The sequence below is a fragment of the Marmota marmota genome, unplaced genomic scaffold, assembly GCF_001458135.2.
Source record: "Marmota marmota marmota unplaced genomic scaffold, marMar, whole genome shotgun sequence".
Classification (NCBI taxonomy): Eukaryota; Metazoa; Chordata; class Mammalia; order Rodentia; family Sciuridae; genus Marmota; species Marmota marmota.
The window spans coordinates 34,343,439-34,359,048 of NW_026000093.1; the positions used below are offsets into that span (position 1 = coordinate 34,343,439).

General features: G+C 38.2%; 1 protein-coding gene across 1 annotated transcript in view; it reads left to right on the top strand.

Moving 5' to 3' along the window:
* Positions 1-1,211: 1,211 nt before the first annotated feature.
* The window catches only part of Atp6v0d2 (ATPase H+ transporting V0 subunit d2), a 44,386-nt gene continuing 29,987 nt past the window's right edge, over positions 1,212-15,610 (top strand). The window contains exons 1-2 of the mRNA XM_048782850.1: positions 1,212-1,550; positions 11,436-11,607. Coding sequence (XP_048638807.1) covers positions 1,421-1,550; positions 11,436-11,607 — 302 coding nt within the window. The 5' untranslated portion in view covers positions 1,212-1,420. The remainder of the gene's footprint in view (positions 1,551-11,435; positions 11,608-15,610) is intronic.

Sequence of the window (15,610 nt, forward strand, 5' to 3'; positions counted from 1 at the left end):
ACCTTCCCCTCCCGCTCTGTCCCCCCCAAAATGTCTGCCATACATCTACAGTAGACACAATAACCTCAAGTGCACAAATAATAGTAAAACATAATAAAAATTATTAGGAAAAGAGAAGTTTATTTTTATAATTTCATTGCAAGTTTGCCTTAATTTGAATTCTGAGAAATAGCTGATGTGTGACCACTTGCAGAACTATCAAAATAATAAACAAGCTCATATGATTCAACACAAAACATATTCAGGATGTTTGCGATGGTGGAACAGTTAGGGGAAGGAGGGATAATGATGACATATTAAGAGCCAATCCTATTTGGGGGGCACTTTCAAAGTCAGGCACTGTGTAAAGCTAAGTTTGATTCTCTGTGGTTTTCAGCAACTAAAACAGAATTACATTGGTTCTTTCCTACTTCTCCCACACAGTTTGGAAATATGGAGACAAAGTCCAGAGAATTTCTGGCACTTTAACTCCAATTAAGAATGTGAAACACTGTATATGCAAATAGTGCTTGAGTTATTTGACAAAGTTTTCAATCTAAGTATACTGGGAGAATGAGTACTTCTTTTTGCAGCATTAAACACAACAATTAAGTCCCTGCTTCATTTAACACCTACTGCATTACCACCTGTGCATTTTGAGCTGCCTTCCAGCTTCTGAGAATTGATTCCTTGTTTGTGAGTTAAGTAGTAATAGTACCTGTGCAGATACTCATCTCAAAGTAATCATGCAGTTCAGATGGGAAAAAGAAAATGAAGAGTACTTTATAAACAGTCAAATTTTGCAAAGCAGTGGATTATTTATTACAGAATCAGCAGCGGGCTCTGCCCCTAAACTGTAAGAAGCATTCATCCCTTGGCAATTTTAAACATTAGTAACATTTGTTTTACAAACCATGTTGTAGAATTAGCTTCACAAGAGTCTTCAAACAGCCTGCTCATATTTGATTGATCAATCTATGTAGTTCCTTTTTTTATTCTGAAAAAAGCCTTCTCTTGGTACATATTAATAGTTGTAAAAAAAAAAAGGAACAAGTGCAATTTATAATCGAAAGCTCATATGGTTATGGAAATATTTACAAAACATTCAGGTGTCTGAAGCCTTCCCATTGCAGTCAGGGGCTGGTGCTCTGGGCGGGAAGAGTGGAGCCCCTCCCCCTCCCCCTTAGGTCCTAATTTCCTCCCAGTAGGATCTGCTCCCAGGGTTTACTTGGGTCATATGGCTCACTCACTGTTGCCATAAAAACAGGGCTGAACATAGAGTATTGAAAGCCACTGAAACCGGAGGAAACTAGTCACAAACATCCTGACGATCAGCTGAGAGATTGTTTGTGCAACCAGCACTTTTTCCAGACTGGTGCAAGTGTACAGAGGCTGACCAGGCCTCGGAGCTGCTCATCCTGATCCCCTGCGATCCTTCCCCATGCTTGAGAGCGCAGAGCTATACTTCAATGTGGACCATGGCTACCTGGAGGGCCTGGTCCGAGGATGCAAAGCCAGCCTCCTGACCCAGCAGGACTATATCAACCTGGTCCAGTGTGAGACCCTGGAAGGTAAGTGTGCTCTTCTCACCCTTTAGAAAGGAAAGGTGGAAATGATGTCGCTCTCTGGAAGCAAGGAGAAGGGACCATGATCCCATTGGCCTGTGTCCTGAGGAGGTTCTTGTTTCTGGAGTCCAGATTTGGGGGTATTTATGAACTTGGAAGAGGAAAAAAAATTAGATCTCCAGTAAGTCTAAGTGAAATTTAACACTTCCTTTCATCATGAACTTAGGGTACAAATCAGGGTGGTTGGTGTAAGCAGTACCTGTGGCTTTGTCACCAACAAAAATTAAATATTTTCATATCCATTTAACGTTCTTGTAGATATCTTGAAAAATCATTTATTTTTTTTTTCTCTTTGGAAGCCAGAATAAAGATTACACTCATCCTTTAAGTTTGATTTTTAACATCTTATTAAAGAAGTACAATATTTATTTTAAAAAATTTGGATATCTGTATTTTAAAATATTAGTAATCCTATGTGTTTTCATTCTACATATTTATAAACAGTATTTGGAAAAGTGTTTCACCAAATTGTCAGAAGATCAATGGGGGAAAAATGCAAAAAATCAGGTCGGTGGTGGGCACAGCCCTGGATTCAGAAGTCCTGGCTTTTACCTCTGCCATGTGTCCATGGGTGCCTCCAAGTCCCCATTTGTAACATGTGATGGCAAATGCCCATTTAGGTGAGTTACAGGGAGAAATAAACAAGGTTTATGGAAATTACCTTTAAACCACATTTTTTTTTCCAAAACCTTACCAAAGATCCCATATTTGAAGTAGTATTTTCATTATTAAGAACAAGCTTCACTTGGTCATCTTGAAGCATAATTGTAGAGTCAATAAAATGCTTTAAAACTTCCAGATTATTCTAAAGAAACCTGTAAGCACTAAGGATAAAGCCTCCCAGGAAAGGTAAAAACAAACTGAAAAGTCTTCTGAAGGTGACTTTGCAGGCTTTTCAGGTAGAGCAGAAGAGTGCTGAGGTCACTTGTTTATGGTTGTGACCAGTTAAAGCCAGAGTTAAACACCCCAAATGAGTTACACCCTGTCCTTTCCTCAGCAGTGGAAACAGCTAGAATCTTTCAGATGGTAACTAATTCTGTTGGCTACAAGTAATTACAATACAATTCCAATCCTAAATCTCTTCAGCACATTAAATTAGGAGTCTGGTGACTGGAGAATGTTAATCATGTATAGAAAAATCTGCATAAATATGACAAACTTAAAGAACACAGAGCAGAATAAGTGCTTCTGAGAGAAGCCATTTAAATAAGTTCTGTTTCATTTTCACTCAAGCCTTTAAATGAGGTAAGAAATGCAAATTTAAATGTAACCAACACATAAAATATCTTTGCAATACCAAAAACAGTGTTTAGCCTGCTTACGAGAATTCAGAGAGAAACCATGGAAAATCCATATCTTAAGTCATGGAAAGAATTCTAGGAAACAAATAGGTTTAAAAAAAGATTAAAATTAGGAATTTAAAAGTCATTCCCAATGTTTTCTGCTATGGGCCCTTTTGACCAAAATATTCTGTTGAGATAGGGAGAGAAGTAAGGAATGAGGTTAACAGATCTAGCATCTAAATAAGTACTCAGCTGAATTTGGAAGCTTCATTTGCAATTTGGGAAAGAAAGAATACTTTCAGACCCTTTTGGAGACCTCAAGAATGAAGCTTCTTAGAAATAAATATATATGTGCACACATACAATTTTCCATACAATGTCAGGGGATCATGGACCCATCCTTGTACCCTGTTTAAGAAACACTGTCATATACACATTGCTTTGTCACTTTAACATCTCGTCGTTTCTACCTTCTCAGTAATATATATTTTTTCGGTTATTCATTTCGAGTCTGCATGCCAATCTACATTTGGAGGCTCCCAGAAATATTAAGTATGAATCATCAAACCACTTTTGGGTAATTATGGCTGCTGAAAAAAATAAATCTAGGGCTGGGGATATAGCTCAGTGGCAAAGCACTTGCTTAACATGTGCGAGGCCCCGGGTTCAATCCCCAGTGCTGCAAATACACAAATAAATGAATCTAAATAAGAATTTCACACGTCCTCACTTAACAGTTGAGGACACTGAGACTTAGAATGGCTGTGATCAACCTACAAACTGTCAGCGGTGGAGGACAGAAATAATCTGTGTCTCTTTCCCCGCCAAAATGCTACTACTCCCTGAGTATAAGTTGAAGATGCATGAATATTTGGATTGAATTGATATCAGCTCCATTTTGATAATAGAAAATAATAAGGACTGCTTTAAATTCGATGATTTTCCAGGATGTTGGGAAATAACTGAAAAGCAGTGCATTTGTTGCATCCATAAATGTGCTTAGAGAGACCCAGCCACCTTTAGAGCTAGATTCAGAGTTGAGGATCAGTCAAGGGCATTTTGGGGGGATAGAAATTAAGGACTTAAGGATTTCTGTTGATGTTTGCAGAAAGTGTGTACTGTACAAATTATGGATAAAGAAGAGAAGTTAACTGTGTAATTACAGTACTACATGGTAAAGCAGGTGCTTTCTGTGAAAGAAAAGCTGACATGGCGAAGGTAGAATTTGCTTTTAGTCCTTTAAAGTCCTCTAATATTTAAAAGTATTCAGATAGCAACAAACTGTGTTAGCAGTACTTACAAGGAACACATAAATCTTCAGGTAAATTTAGAAGAGATAAAGATACCCCAGAAAAGCTGTGGAAAGCCTTAGTATTCATAATTGTGCTAGTTCACATGCATAAGGGAGCAAGTGTGATCAGAAATGCTCATCTATTCCAAGGCTTGTCCCTGACTAACAGGCACCTGACCCAGTCACTGGGACTCAGTCTTTCCAAAGTACAAAAAAAAAAGAAGTTATATTCTTTTGAAAATTAGCCTTACTATTTTTATCAGGATTTTAATTAAAAGTGTGGCTGTCATGTAAATATTCTTTCCTCTTGGAGAAAAACAAGATGGTGAAACTAGTAAAGTTTAGTAATATATGGGCTTTTTCTAAAACATGTGGTAAACATGTTCACTGGCTCTCAGGATGTGGAGAGAACTGGATGGAGTTTTTATTTTGTTCCCATTTATGCATTTTTTGGAAAGGGAATGAAGAGAGCCTATTACCATCTCAATAACAATTACATTCCTTTTAAGAGATTTGACTTTTCTTCCGTCCTTCTCCAACTATGCTGTCAGGTACGAATTAATTCAGTAATCATGTATTTAGCATTTTCCAGCTAGGGCCAAGGAAGTAAAGATGAATAAGATACAGTCCTTGCCTTAAAAGTGGAGAATGAAAATATTAGAAAAATAAGAAATCCTTAAGGAGGATAGTTGGACAGTACCCACCGAAATTATAAATAAATGCACATTCGCCTCAGGAATCCCACGTCCCACAAACAGACATGCTCACGTGTGAGATGACAGCAATACCAGATCTCACTGTGGCATTGCTTGGAATAGCAGAAGATGGAAGCAAATCGAATGTCCCTCTGTAGGGAACTGATTAAAATAAGTTATGTAAGATTTATATAATGAATATTCTGCAGCAATAAAAATGGGGAAAGCATGAGGAAGCACTCTTAAGATGTTAGGAATGAAAACATTACTGGAGATATATTAAATGAGATAAGTGTGAGGAAGAACCTGGAGTGGAATGATACTCTTGAATAGAAAAGAGTGATAAATTGTAAAAATGTGTCCTATATGATTTTATAGATTCAGAGACAGTGTAAAAGGATCCAAGGGAAACAGGAAATAGTAGTTACCTGGGGCAGGCAATAAGCAGCAGCAGTGGTAGATGAGTGGATGACAAGTCTAGAACTTTCACTGTTTACCTGTGTGTTTGTGTGTGTGTATGCCTGCATGCATGCATGTGGTATATACCCACTACCTATTTTTAAATTAAACAATACATATAAGAAGAAGACTCTTATTTCAAAGAACCTTCTCCATGATTCCTAAGACATTATTTGTAATTATAGCACTTATTTTTTTCTGTTTTATATTAAAAAATGTATATCCACAAATGGCTTCCATGAAGCAGAAGAAATGTCTCTCTTGGCTTAAATTCCTCCAGTGGTCTGGCTGGTCTCAAGAACTTCCTCAGCACACTCTGCTTTTTCTAAAGCTATTCCTTCAATCACAAATTCCATTCTCCATGTGGTTTGCCTGAAGAACATTCACTCCCTTTAAAGTCTCCTTTCAATCCTGATCCTCTATCAACCTTTTAATACTGCTATAACCTTGTGAGGGAGAACTGATAGTGTCTCATTTGTGCTCCAATGAAACTTGCAATGAATCTAATGCTATATAGCATCAGTGACATTTGCATAGGTGTATCACACTGAAGCAGGACACTTGTCTCTGTTGTCTTTGATGATGCAGAGACTATCCAAGTTAGACTCTTAGCTCATGAGTGAGTAAGTGCCTCTGTCTCCTACACTATAAGCCAGTTTTGTTGTCACTTTGTTTTGTTTTGTTTTTGTGGTGCTGGGGACAAGCGCTCTACCACTGAGCTACATCCCCAATCCTATCATAAGCTTTTTATGGGCAGAAAATACACCTGACACTTTTCTCTCTCCTGCCTCTTATAGCACAAGACTGTATTTTGCATAGGAAAAATCTCAAAATGAACATTAGAAATGTCTAAACATTCCCCCTCCTTCCTTTCTGTGTCTCTTCTTTCTCTCCTTACTCTCTCTCTCCCTCTTTCCTCTCCATCTTTCTTTCTCCCTCTCTTCTGTCTTTTCTTGCTCTCTCTCTCCTCTCCTCTCTCTATCTCTCCTATCCTAAAAAGAAAAAAAAAAGAGGAGAAGAAGAAATGTCTAAATGTTTGGTCTTATGTCAAGCTCTTCTAGCTCCTGGCTATGGGATAAGTGGGCTGTTCAACCTTTAGCATGGGTGCTTTCTTGTCTGATACTGAGATAGTATATCCCTGGTGCCGCAGTCTGGCTGGGCACAAATCACGAGCCACTGAAGCAGGAACAAACTTTATTTTTAAACTGCAGGAAAACACTTCACACAGCTCCCGGGGAATCCTCCCGAACGCCACGAGGCTTCTCCAGGAACCCCCAGCCGGAAATATCTCTCTCGGAAATCCCTCCTCCTGCACTTCCCCAACCAATGGGAACTCTCGGGGAATCCCCGGAAATCCCCACGAGAACTCCAAAATAGTGCGAGAACTCAAAAGTTGCGGCAGAGGCAGATAGTAATGCCTCGCCTGTCAATCAATACTGTTGGCAAAATGCCAGGGGCCATACAGACTCGGCCGTGGCTCTCAGCACCCTGGCTTAACTCCCAGTTCAGGAGAGGATCAGAAATATTTGAAGACGGTTTTTAAACTGTCAATCTTAAGTATTTCTGGGAATTGGAGTGCATGTACAACAAGAATCCTTTCCTGCTAGACGCTGGAATTCCTGAAATGGTTATTTCCGTTGCATGGTCTTGGATAGTGGTATTTGGCATATGACTAGCTAATTCCATTCTCCTTCAAAGGGTACCACTTTGAAAATAGTCATTCTAGGAATAAGAATCAATTGAGTTGCAACACTGTTAATACTGAACTAATGAGGCGCTGTGTGACTGCTGGTCTACTGGTCCCAGTGTCACTGACTCAGTGAATCCTTAAACTTGTGCAGGATAGAAATCTGATGAAGAAAGGGTTAGAAAGAATCATTTATGGCATTGATTAGTATAGCAAGGTGGCTACTTCATATACAGAGTAGCCGGGCAATAAAGTGACCACTCCACAGGCAGAGTGACAAGAAAGTCAGAGTGCAGAGCATTTATACAGTGGTGGATTAGGAATTTGGATATTTTTAGTTTGCATAGCAATATTCATCATTATGCTGCAGTCTCTTGATGTACCTGCCTCATTTTGAATATTGTTAAAAATGTGTCTAAAATTGTGTTGGGTCCTCCCTGTGGGTGTATCTTGTAACACGGAAATGCATTTAAATGAGGGTCTCAGGTACTTTGGGTCAAGGAGTTATGGTCTGACCTGTTTGCATCCTTTGATGTTTTCTTGCTGTTTATCTTGGACAATGGAGTAATTAGAGGGGCCTTTATACCATTGATCTTAAGCATAAATCATGCAGTGCTTTTTCTTTTAATCATCTCTAATTTAAACTTTAACCCTGTATTTCTGTTCCTGCCATTTATCTGAAGCATGGAACATGTAGTCCCTATTGACTGTCACCAATTTCTCTGAACCCTATACACCTGCCTCACCAGGTTTTAATCACAAATTAAACCAAAGATTTGAGGCACAGCTATGTGACAACAGTTTTATTAGGTGCCGTGGAGAGTGTAAAGAACAACAAGACACTATTTACTACCTAAATACTTACCAGGTTGAGAGGATGTCATCAATAATTTACCGAAAATTTTAAGAGGCTCTAAACTCCTTCTTAGACAATTAAAGGAGCAAAACAATTCTTAAGAAAGATTAAACTTGAGGCTGGAAACACGTGAGGGAAAACACGCCTAGAAAAACCTAAGAGGTAGACACAATAATCTAGGTCAGTCATTCTAAACCCGAAAATAAAGAGTAGAAGTCAGAGAAGAAATGCAAGGGATTTGGCATTTAAAAAAAAAAAAAAAACACTAAAGAAGACTGAAGTTTCCACATCACATGAATGGCAATAGCTTCATAAAAGTGGAGGAACACATGTCTGGTTTTATAGATATTGATATATTTATTAAAAGTCTAAGTAATTATTAGATCTGATGGTAGAATCCAATACATTGGTTGGCAAATTTCTGATTTAGAGAATAATAACCAAAGTTTTAAGCCAGTTGAATTAAAATATTTTGAAAGTGACCTCCCTATAGCAGTATTATTATTATTATTATTACTACTACTACTATTACTACTACTACTGCTGCTGCTGCTACTATTATTATTATTTGGAGCTGGGGACTAAGAAAGGACTGTCTTCTTACTTATTCTAATCCGTGATATAGCCTGCAAGCATAGATTTGATACTCAGTATACTTTGTGTATATGTGGTGCTGGGGATCAAGTTGAGTATGTTAGGCAAGTATCCTACCACTGAGCTATGTCCCCAGCCCTCTATATCCATTTTGTAGGCGAGGAAACAGAGTTCAGAAACATAGTATGCAGTGGCATAGGCCTGTAATCCCAGTTACTTGGGAGGCTGAGGCAGGAGGGTGGCAAGTTCTAGGCCAATTTGTCCTATAACTTAGCAAGACCCTCTCTCATAGTAAAATATGAGATAGAGGGTCTTGATTTGGGAGGAGGTGTTGGAGTTATAGTTCAGTGGTAGCGCGCTTGCCTAGCACATGTGAGGCACTGGATTTGATCTCAGCACCATATAAAAATAAATAAATAAAATAAAAGTATCATGTCCACCTACAACTAAAAAAGAAAAATAAAAAAAGGCTGGGGGTACAGCTCAGTGATAGAAAAGAAAAGAAAAATGAAAGGTCAGATAAATTCCATAAGTTCAGCACCAGCAGGAGGCGAGAATGGACAGGGGGCCACTTGGTGACAACATCCTGGACAGGCACCTCTAATGTGCTTCTTTGTCATAGCCTTCCTGGAGGTTGGTAGGTCAAATACACACTTTTTTGGTCTCTATATGGAGTAGGATCCAGCAGGGCTCTACCACTGAGTTCTTTCACCAGCCCTTTTAAAATTTCTTTCTTTCTTTTTTAATTTAACTGGCTAAGTTACCCAGGCTGGTCTCAAATTTACAATTGTCCTGCCTTAGTATCCTGAATAACTGCCATTATAGGTGTTCACCACTGCACCAGGCTGGACATTGATTTTTATACAGAGGCCCAAGCAGGACACTGCTTGGAAAAACAATAATATACTCTAAAAATGATCTGCCAACAAATTAATAGAAGGTGATCATGATCTCTTACTTCCCTGTCCTGACTCATTGAGTAGTCAAGTGATCTCATATAGTTCCTTTAACTAGGCAACTGCAACTTTTGGAGGATACTTTTTAATATTTTACCCATGTACAAACATGCAGGCACATGTATATTTATAGTCTTTCAATTCCTGCAATAAAAAGCCTATTTATTCCAAACATAGTTGACCACAAAGTCTTATTACTGACATCCCTGCTTAGATAAGCATTTAAAGAAATGCAGGGAAAAAAATTAAGTGAACCAATTTTGAAAATTATAAATCTATGAGCACTGTTGTTTTTCTTAGTAGTAATCTACCATCATCGCAGAGCAAATATTTCACATTCTAGGGTTTCCTTAGAATCCACATGTGAGTTCCCTTGGATTACTTTGAAGCTGGGAACAGGGTGTCTTGTAGTCTACCTGCCTCTCCACTGACTCCTGATTCCACAGTTCCTACAGGGCCTGAAACACTGGAGACATTAAACTTCAGCATCTCTCTGGCAACTGAGAGGTTTGAAAGTTGCTTAGCTTAGAAGAAACATATGTCACCGAGCAAAATATCGTGGTTTTGAAAGAAATACCATTTGTGTCACTTCTGTTGGCAAATATTCCTTGGTGCTGAGAATGCAAACTGTCAAAGTACTTAAAAATCTGAACTGCCAAAATAAAAGTGAAACAAGGCACACGCACACACAAAAAAAGCATAACTATTTTTAAGTGAATTCATTAATTATATAATCAAGCAAATAAAAGAGCCTTTCAATGCAAAATCTACTTGGAATGCCAAAGAAGAATGGCCCATACCCTGTATCTCAGCCACTCAAGAACTATATCTTGCCTAATGCCAGATCCACTCTCCCCCAAGGCTATCAATTCATAGACCTCTTATTCCCAGGATACAGATACCAAGCCCTCCAGAATGCTCCAGTGTTTACTTCATCTTACCTCTCCTTTTCTACCACCTTTTATAAAATTTAACATTAAAAATTGTATATACTTATCTTGTATAGCATGGTTTCTTCTTTTTTATGTATAAGCATTTATTTTTAACTGATGCATCAAAATTACATATTAATGGAGATACCATTAGCCCTGGGTTCTAGCCCCAGCACTGGGTTTGAGGGGTGGAATTTTCTCAGAAGGAAATGACAACAAAAGAAGTTGGAATTTAGCTAGGTGCTATCACAGTTTGTAATCCCAGCTACTCAGGAAACTGAGGCAGGAGGATCTCTTCAAAGCCAGCCACAGCAAAAGCAAGGCACTAAGCAACTCAGTGAGACCCTGTCTTTAAATAAAATACAAAATGGGGCTGAGGATATGGCTCAGTGCTTGAGTGCCTCTGAGTTCAATCTCCAGTACCCGCTGCCCCCCAAAAAAGAAGAAGCTGGAATTTAATTCAATCATCTAATAACCCAAACCACTGACATTTAAAGAATGCATGGCATAGTCTGGTAGACATGATGTTGGATATGTTGGATTTTTAACAGAAGTATCTTCTCCTGTCCTATTTCAGCCATTATATAACTCCAGTATTTAGCCATACTGAGCTGTGGGTTCTTTATTTATAATGAAAGAAGTTGAAATGGGGCAGTGATGGCTGCCACTCCATGGGAGTGATTACTAATACATTTTTCTTTTCTGTCAATTTGGGACAGAGACTTAGTATCCACTCAACAGTTTCCCAAACAGCTACTTCAAAATGACTAAAACTGGCTCAGGTAAAACCATCTCTACTAGGTTTCTGTTGTTCTTTCTTTCTAGCTCTGTGAAAAAATACCAGATTTCTGAGATAATTGGAAAATTTTTTGGTGTGCTATAATACGCATATTTACACTGAATTTTTCATGGCTTCAGAGATGAACACGCAAGTTTAAATGACATACAGACATTATATTGAAATCTAGTAAGACACTAAGTGTTTTACCTTAAAGTTACTACACGTTCAGTTAATATTGAAAAAGCTATTTATGCATGCTGAAAATTTAACTTGATTTGTGATCTCTTTTCATTTCAGATCTGAAAATTCATCTTCAAACCACTGATTATGGTAATTTCTTGGCTAATCAAACAAATCCTCTTACTGTTTCCAAAATTGACACCGAGATGAGGAAAAAGCTGTGTGGAGAATTTGACTATTTCCGGAATCATTCCTTGGAGCCTCTCAGCACGTTTTTCACCTACATGACGTAAGTGATGGCAGGAAGCTCTGATAGCCCCAGTGTGACTGTGCAGGTGCCCCTGATGGTCGCAATGGAGTGTTAGGGCTGAGGACTTAAGACTTTTCCCATTATTTGTAAATTTGAATATGTTCAAATTTTAGCAGCTAATAAACTCACAGCCACATTTTCACATGAGGAAAAAAGATATCATCAATTTATAAAGGTTATGTGATAGTGGCTCCATGTAAAGCAATGTTGTCATTTCAAAAATAATTAAGCGGTATCTGATGCTCAAGGTAAATTTTATGTGACCTTTTTACATCATTTGTGCAGGTAGGGTTGAGGTATCACAAATGGTTCTGAAGGTCAATTCTACCTCTCACAATTGCCCTTGGGACCGTGTAAGTGCCCCCTGTCAAAGTGACATGTTTGTTACCTTTATCTATTACTAGAGTTCCAATCTTTAATATAATAAACATATAATATAACATATAGTATAGTAAACATCATAGTAAATTGCACTTTTATTAATCCAGTTAATAAATTATTTCCAGTTCCAAAATGAGCCTTTTCAAATGCCTCTGTACCTCTCTAGTTTTCCTAGCTGATGAATGGGAACAAAGGTCTACAATAGACAAGTTGTTAATTATGTAGATAAAATTTAGATGTAAGGTTAAAAAGTTAAAAACTTAGGCCCAAGTCCTACGTTGGTGCTGGGCATCCAGTCACTCAGTACATTTGTGGAAAGATATTAACAATGAGTCAAATGCTGGATTGTATAAGCCAAATGTTGGTCAAAAGGAACAAAAGAACAATCAGGACTTTGTGTCAAACTCTGTGCTCAGAGGTAGAAAATTAGGGAAATGAATATGAATAAAAGAAACTGGGGATTGGTGTACATGCTGGGTGCTTCTCAGAGAAATTGTCCTTCGGGAAAATCCAAGATGTTTAGAAGCAGGTTCCAAAAGAATAAGAGAAAGTCAGGATGAGTGAACAAGGGCAGCTTCAGCATCTGACTGGTTGACTGGTAGCATATAAAATGAGGGTGCTGCCTTGAGGGGAAGGCAGGGGGAGGATCTGCTTATCTGACCAGGAAGACACTTCTTCTGTTCTCCTATCCCTCTTTCCATCCTTCCACTTCTTTATTATCCATTCTTCCATTTTACAAATATCAGCAGCTCTGCCCTTAAGTCCAGTGAACAAGAGAATGAAGCTAAGAATATCCTCATGTTTGTGCAGAGCTTACCCAAGCTAGATGGACTCTAATTGCTAAACATGACTTTAGTTTGAGGGGAAAATTAATATGCCAGTCAGCAAGATTTCTCACTGTAGCAGATACTTCTTGGAACCTAACTACAACAGCCAGAAAATACCCCATGGAAGAGAACTGCAGTCCCAGGGTTTTGACACAGAGGAAAATCAATGTAAACTTTCTATTATTCATACTGGGCAAGGCCTGTCTTTGATTGCATATTACATTAGCTATTTGAGAATCAACTTTACTTCATGAATAGCATCTTCAAAAAACAAGGTTGGGGGGTGGTCTGGGGATGTAGCTCAGTGGTCGAGGGCCTGCCTAGCATGACGGAGGCCCCTGGTTCAATCCTGAGCCTTGCAAAAAAAAAAGCCGGGGTGGGGGGGTGGAATCAAGGGTCATAAGTATAACCTTCCAAGAGTTCAGAAAAACATAAAAATTGCTTTATTCTGTCTTTCTCCATCTAGGTCCTCCAAAACTAACCACTTGTTTCTTATATATGAAAAATACTTAAGGTTATGTGTGCCTGTGGATATACACCCCACCTCCTCACCCCACATTTCAAATGTATATAAATGACGTCATCTTCCTTATTTGCTCTTTCTCCCTTAATATTTCTAAGAAATGTCTTTGTGAATGTCATTCTTTTAAAATAACTGTAGAATTCTGTGTTTTGTATGTGTCATAACTTCATTCATCAGTCATCTATTGACAAGTAGATAACCTTTTTTTTCCATTACATTTGCAATTAGCTTATTTCTGTGAAGGCCTATTTTTTCTTTTCTCAGTACTGGGAATCAAACCAGGGCCTCATGCATGCTAGGCAAGCACTGTACCACTGAGTTACACCCCCTGCCATCTATGCAGATATTAAATTTATTTCGCAGCTCACTTTATAGCACTGGAAGTGGTGAGTCAAGGGAACATGCATATTTTATTTTGGTAAATGTTGCTAAATTTTTCTCAGCAAAAGTAGCACCAATTTACATCCCTAAAACAGTGCCTAAGAAGGCCTATGACTTTACACCATGACCACCACTGGGTACTCTCTAATTTTTACCAGTTGAATAAGTTTAAAAAATGGTATCTTTTTTCTTCAATTTATAGTGAAATTGATTTTTTTATGAATGAAATTGATTATTTCATATTTATTGTTTGTGTACTTGACTGAGTTACATTACCTAATTTTTATTGGAGTTTTCAGTACTTTTTAATTGACATGTAAGTCTTTTTATAAATTAAGGACATTAGACCTTCATAATACAAGTTTAATATGTATTATCTTGGTTTGATATAATTTAATTTTTTTCAGTATTTATTATTATCATTCTTTTGCTTGCTGTAGAAACATTGAACTTTGATGCTAGGGAACTGAACCCTTGCTCAGCAGGTGTTGTACCACTGAGTTACACTCAGGGAGCATTTTTAATTAGCTATAATGATCAATATTTTCATCTGTTGGCATCTGGTTATTTTGCCGTAAATTTCGAAAGCCCTCTTTAATTTTAAATTTGTAAATAAATTCACTTGTCTTTTTTCTTCCACTCATCTGTTGTTGATAGTTCATTTTTAACATTGATAACTTATCTTAGAATTTATTTGTTGTAAAGAATGAGCTCTCAATCTTGAATTATTTTTTCCCAGTAGCTCTCCAGTTGTTCCTACCCCATTTCCATGAATAAGCAAATAGAAGAAATGACCACAGTTTAAGGAAGGAAGTAATTGATACACTTGAGACAAGTGGTTAGTGCTAATGGTCCTTGTTTGCCACAATCAGTCCTCCTATCAGCAGTGGGGGTAGAATTCTTTCTATTTTATTTAAAGAATCCACAAATATAGGGCTAGTTAGAGATGAAGATGGGGTATGAATTTGGATCTGACTTGGTCCAGGTATTCTGGAAAGCTTTCCACAAGGTCTGACCTTGCCCCTAGAATGGGGCAAGATTTGGCAGTGTGGGAGAAAGCTCTGCATCTGGGGCTGAAGTATGCAGATGGGAAGGGTGTCACATGCATGAGTCACAGTCAAGGTGGCCAGCAGTGGAGTAAACCAAAAGAGAAGGGGAGAAATGAGGATGGGAGGCTGGAGAAGTGAACTGCAGCCAGATTTTGAAAGTCTTCAAAGCCAGGCTAAGAGAGTTGGACTTTATCACAGCAAAGTATTTTTTTATGTGTGTGTTTGGGTGTATGTGTGTGCACGCGCATATGTATTGTTTTGTTGGACCCTTCTGAAAAAAAAATTTAAATCTTAAGGGAAATTTCAAAATGTAAAAGTGAAGAGGACGCCAGGTTTGCTCATAGAACACCTTCCCTCTTCTCATAATGGTTGTGTTGAGGTGGATAACACTTGGCTTTGGACTGAGTTCGATCTTCAGTGACTGCCTGTGAGAGGTTTTGCAAGCAGCAGTGGCTCCTGCAGAAACACCTGGCACAGATGATTATAGAGACTTCAAGGATTCCCAAAACAACTAGGGACAAAAGGGCCCTAGTTGTGTGGATGTAGAAATGATAACTAAAATGCCAGCCAGCCTTTCTGAATAGCACTATGTACCAGGGGTTCTGAAAATGCTTTACAAACATCACCTCACCTAACCCTCCTGATAAGTCCTACACAATCTTATCACCATTCTAGGGATGTGGAAACTAAAATTTAAGTGCAATAACTGCAGGTCTAACAAGTGAAGGAGTCATGGTTTGAAATAAAGATCAGCAGTAGGCCTCATAAAATTATTTAGCTCAGATTTTAGTGGAGTTCAGAAAATCTGACCACAATGATGC